At 22.2% G+C, this 5,438-nt stretch overlaps 1 protein-coding gene across 1 annotated transcript in view; it reads right to left on the bottom strand.

The window, feature by feature from the left end:
* Positions 1-200: 200 nt before the first annotated feature.
* Positions 201-5,438, bottom strand: part of LOC117181783 (receptor-binding cancer antigen expressed on SiSo cells) — a 14,587-nt gene continuing 9,349 nt past the window's right edge. The window contains exon 4 of the mRNA XM_033374752.1: positions 201-766. Within this exon, the coding sequence (XP_033230643.1) occupies positions 575-766 (192 nt within the window). The 3' untranslated portion in view covers positions 201-574. The remainder of the gene's footprint in view (positions 767-5,438) is intronic.

Here is a 5,438-nt window from a genome sequence, read left to right as displayed (position 1 = left end):
TATTTTTAAACAAACGAGATTTTTATTTATTAATTTAATTTTTAATGAAAAACAATCAAATACAACCAGAAAATTTTGCCGAAACAAATGGTTTTTTTAATTTGAAAATACGGTTGTTTTTATTTTTCACTACCAAAAATTAGAAAATTTTGGAAAATATTAAACTTTTTCTTTTCAAACTAAATGACTGACACTTTAACTCTCTTTTACGAATAAACTATAAACTTTTATTAATAATTTGTACAAAAAAAACCGCTATTTTTCATTTATCTAATATAAATTTTCGGAGAACTCACCCATTTTTTTTGTATGCAATAACATATGGAAATGGTGATCGTATACGCGTTTACGTCACAGTCTTCTCTTTTAAAGGAACAAGTGCATCCGCACTTTTCAATTATTTAATAAGGTTTTTGTTACGAGTACCGTTTCCCCATTTTTAAAATTTATGTTCCCTTTAGGTTTGCATACGAATCCCGCTTTTCTTTTTGCGTTTATGCTTAAATCTCTGTTCCGCCGAAACAAAATTTGGCAAATCATTGCAGATGCTGCAAAAATCTTCTTGAATTTTTGATCAAGAAGTGATTTTAGCACCTAGAGGTTGGGGCCTTATATTTCGCTCCATTCGTTTTTGCTGCTGTTCAAACAAACGCCGTTCGCGTTCCCTTCTTTTTTGTTCCCTCAGAACTTCGGTTGGATCTCCAAATTCTTCGACGGTTTCCTCCTCCCAACCGGCTGCATTGTCTTCCCATTCTTTCAGCTCATTCTGAAAATATCATTTTTTATTTATAATAATTTATTTATATGCATAATTTTTTTTTTTTAGGGTGACCGTTTTTAAAAAAGGAAAAAATTCCCGGTATTTTCCCGGTCCGCAAACATTTTTCACGGTCTATGAAATTTAAAAAATCGAACTCTATTCTAAACACTAAAATTACAATCAATAAAAAATAAACAACAAATTGAAGCATTCAAAGTGGAACTCTTGATTTTTTAACTTTTAAAATTGAAGTTTAAAAAATGTTTAATTCAAAAATTTCGTATTTAATTGCTGAATAATTTACACGCATAAAATGGACGGTACTATTAAGTTCCAAAAATATAAATCGAAGTGACCATTTTCAAAGCTCTAAATTAAAGAACAAATCAATGAACTTTACCAATTTCAAAAATTATATTATTAAGTTATTTTAGACTAGAAACATTGAACATTTAAAAATAAAAAAAAAATTTCAACTGATAAGTTCTTGAATGAGAAATTACATTGTTTTTATTTTAAATAGTTTAAGCATCCTTGACAAGCTTTAAAATTTCATTCTAAAAAAGATGATTTCTCAAAAAAAAAAAAAAAAAAGAATTGTCAAAAAAATAGTTGAATTTCCAACTAAACAAAAATTGTTTAACCTAACACTTGAATTTTTAACTAGAAAAGATCAATTTTCAACCAAAAATGGAAAAGTTTAACTTTAAACCAAAGATATGAATTTTCAACCTAGAAAATTAATTTCTACGGAAAAAAACGACTTTTCAACTAAAAATTATAATTTTTCAACCAAAAATTAAATGGTTAAGTTTTCAGTAAAAAAAAAATTTTAACTAGACTAATAAATTTTCAATAAAATGATGAATTTACAACTAGAATAGTCGAATTTTCAACAAAAAAAGATGAATTTTAAAATAAAACACTAAATATTTAAGCTCGATACTTTAATTTTCAACGAAAAAGGTGAAATTTCGAACAAGAAGATAATTTTTCAACTAAAATGATGAATCTTTAACAAGAATAATTGAATTTTTAACTAAAAAAGACAAATTTTTAAGCAAATAGTTCAATTTCGTACTAAAAAAAATCCATTTTTCTACCAAAAATATAATAGTTCAAAATGGTGAATTTTGAACTAAAAAATTATTAATTTTTTATACAAAAAGTATATTTTCAGCAAATAGAATAAATTTTTAACGAAATGATTCAATTTTCAATCAGAAAGGTTAATTTATTACTAAAAAAATATAATTTTCGACCATATAAATTAATTTTTAACAAAATAGAAATAAATGAACAAATTTTCAACCAAATAGTTGAATTTTGTACTAAGAAAGATGAATTTTCAATTGAAATAGTAGAATTTTCAACCAAGAAGATTAATTTTCAACCAAAAAGGCGATTTTTGACACAATATAATTATTTCCTATCAAGAAGATTAATTTTCTACAAAAAATACATTTTCGACCAAATAAATCAATTTTCAACGAAATAATAAAATTTCTAACTAAAAAAAATGCAACCAAACAGTTGAATTTTGAATTAATAAAGATGAATTTTCAACTGGAATAGTCGAAGATTCAACCAAAAAGGCAGATTTTCAACCAAGAAGATTAATTTTCTACCAATTTTTAAATAAAAAAAATTGAATTTTGACCGAAGAAATATCAATTTTCAACCAAAAATGCAATCGTTTAATTATAATTAAAAAAATCATTTTCAACTAAAATCGTAGAATTTTTAACCGAAAAAGTGGAATTTTTTACTAAAATATTGAATATTTAATTGGTATAGTTGAATTTTTATCCAAGAAGATTAATTTATCCCGCAAAAGACGACTTTTCAACAAAATAGACGAATTCTCGAAAAAATAGTTCAGCTTTTAAATAAAAAAAAAATATATCAAATTTCTATACAAAAAAATATATATTTTTCGCAAAATGATTAAATTTTTAACGAGAAGATTAAATTCGCAATCAAACAGGTTAATTTTCTACCAAAAAGGCGATTTTTGACAAAATACAATTATTTCCAAACAAGATTAATTTTCTAAAAAAAAAAAAGAAGACATTTTCGACCAAATGTATCAATTTTCAACCAAGAAGACTGATTTTCAACCAAGAAAATAAATTTTATACCAAAAAGACGATTATTAACAAAAATAAATAAATCTGTTAACCAAGAAGATTAATTTTCCACAAAAAAGACGATTTTCAATAAAATAATTGAATTATCAAATAATTGAAATTTCAACTAAAAAAGTCCAATTATGAATTTACAACTGGAATAGTAGAATTTTCAACAAAAAAATATGAATTTTAAACTAAAATAATAAATATTTAATCTGGAGTTTCATCGAAAAAGGTGAAATTTCAAAGAAGAAGCGGATTTTTCAACTAAAATTATGAATCTTTAACAAGAATAATTGAATTTTTAACTGAAAAAGACAAATTTTCACCCAAATAGTTAAATTTCTTACTAAAAAAAAAATTCTATTAAAAATATAATAGTAACATTTTTAGTTAAAAAAGTAATTTACAACCAAAGAGATGAATTTTCAACAAAAATGATGAATTTTGAACTAAAATTATAAATTTTAAATTGGATTTGTTCAACTTTTTATTTTAAAAATAGATATTCAACTGGCATCGACTGGAATACTTGAATTTTCAACGAAAAGGATACATTTTCAAACGAAATAGTTAACTTTTCAGCCACTAAAAAAAAAGAATTTTTAAATAAAGAGCTTATTTTTAAACAAACAAGATTTTTCATTTTTATTTATTAATTTAATTTTTATTGAAAAACAATCAAATTCAACCAGAAAAGATGAATTTTTAACATGAATAGATTTTTCAGTTAAAAAAGAGAAAAAATTGCTGAAAAAACTGTTGATTTTTTAACGAAAACGATTAATTTTCAACCGCAAAGATTAATTTCTACAACAAAAAACGAATTTTTAACTATAATTTATCATTTTTAAACAAAGAATTAAATTTTCAGTCAAAATAATTAATTTTCGAACAAACCGATGGATTTTAAACTAAAATGGTCAATTTAAAACTGAAATAGTTAAATTTTCAACAACAAAAAATGAATTTTCAACTAAAAAAGAGCTATTTTCAACCAAAAATGCATGAATTCTCAAGAAAATATTTGAATTTTCAAATAAAAAAAGATTAATTTTCTATACAAAAAAATATATTTTCAGCAAAATGATTGAATTTTTAAAGAAAATATTAAATTTTTAACCAAAAAGATTAATTTATCACTAAAAAACGACGATTTTAGACCATAAAAATGCATTTTTAACAAAATAGTTAAATTTTCAACTAAAAAAAAAAAAAAAATTAACAAATTTGCAACCAAAAACACTGATTTTCAACCAAGAAGATTAATTTTCTACAAAAAAGACGACTTGAATTTTGAACTAAAAATGATCAATTTTCAACCGAAAATGGAATAGTTTAATTGTCACTAAAAAAATCATTTTCAACTAGAATCGTAGAATTTTTAAACAATAATTGGAATTTTTACCTGAAATAATGAATATTCAACTTGAATTTTACCCAAGAATATTAATTTATTCCGAAAAAGACGACTTTTCAACAAAATAGTTCAATTTTCAAATAAAAAAAAGATTAATTTTTTATACAAAAAATATATTTTCAGAAAATAGAATGAATTTTTAACAAAATGATTCAATTTTCAACCAAAAAGGTTAATTTATTAATAAAAAATACGATTTTCGACCATATAAATGAATTTGTAACAGAATAGTTAAAAAAAATCAACCGAACTGTTGAATTTTAAACTAAGAAAGATGCATTTTTAAATGGAATAGTCGAATTTTCAACCAAGAAAATAAATTTTCTACCAAAAGGACGATTATTAACAGAATAAATAAATTTTTCAACCAAGAAGATTAATTTTCGACAAAAAAAGACGATTTTCTACAAAATAATTGAATTTTAAAAGAAATGGGTGAACTTTCAAATAAAAAAGACCAAATTTTAAATGAAATACTTGATTTTTGAACTAAAAACGATCAATTTTCAACTAAAAATTCAATAATTTAATTATTAGTAAAAAATAATTTTTAACCAAATAGTTGAATTTTCAGATAAAAAAAGATTAATTTTCGACAAAAAGAATTAATTCGACAAAAAGAACAAACATTTTTGACCAAAAAAAATCAATTTTCAACGAAATAATTTAGTTTTTAACAACAATAACAAAAAAATAATTAAATACAATCAACCAAACTGTTGAATTTGAAATAAGAAAGATAATTTTTCAACTAGAATATTCGAATTCTTAACCAAAAAGACTGATTTTCAACCAAGAAAATAAATTTTCTACCAAAAAGACGATTATTAACAGAATAAATAAATTTTTCAACCAAGAATATTAATTTTCTACAAAAAAAAAAGACGATTTTCTACAAAATAATTGAATTTTAAAAGAAATGGGTGAACTTTCAAATAAAAAAGACCAAATTTTAAATGAAATACTTGATTTTTGAACTAAAAACGATCAATTTTCAACTTAAAATTCAATAATTTAATTATTAGTAAAAAATAATTTTTAACCAAATAGTTGAATTTTCAGATAAAAAAAGATTAATTTTCTATTAAAAAAATATATTTTCAGCAAAATGATTGAATTTTTAAAG

Source organism: Belonocnema kinseyi, chromosome 10 (genome assembly GCF_010883055.1).
Source record: "Belonocnema kinseyi isolate 2016_QV_RU_SX_M_011 chromosome 10, B_treatae_v1, whole genome shotgun sequence".
Classification (NCBI taxonomy): Eukaryota; Metazoa; Arthropoda; class Insecta; order Hymenoptera; family Cynipidae; genus Belonocnema; species Belonocnema kinseyi.
This window is presented reverse-complemented; position numbering and strand designations above follow the sequence as displayed.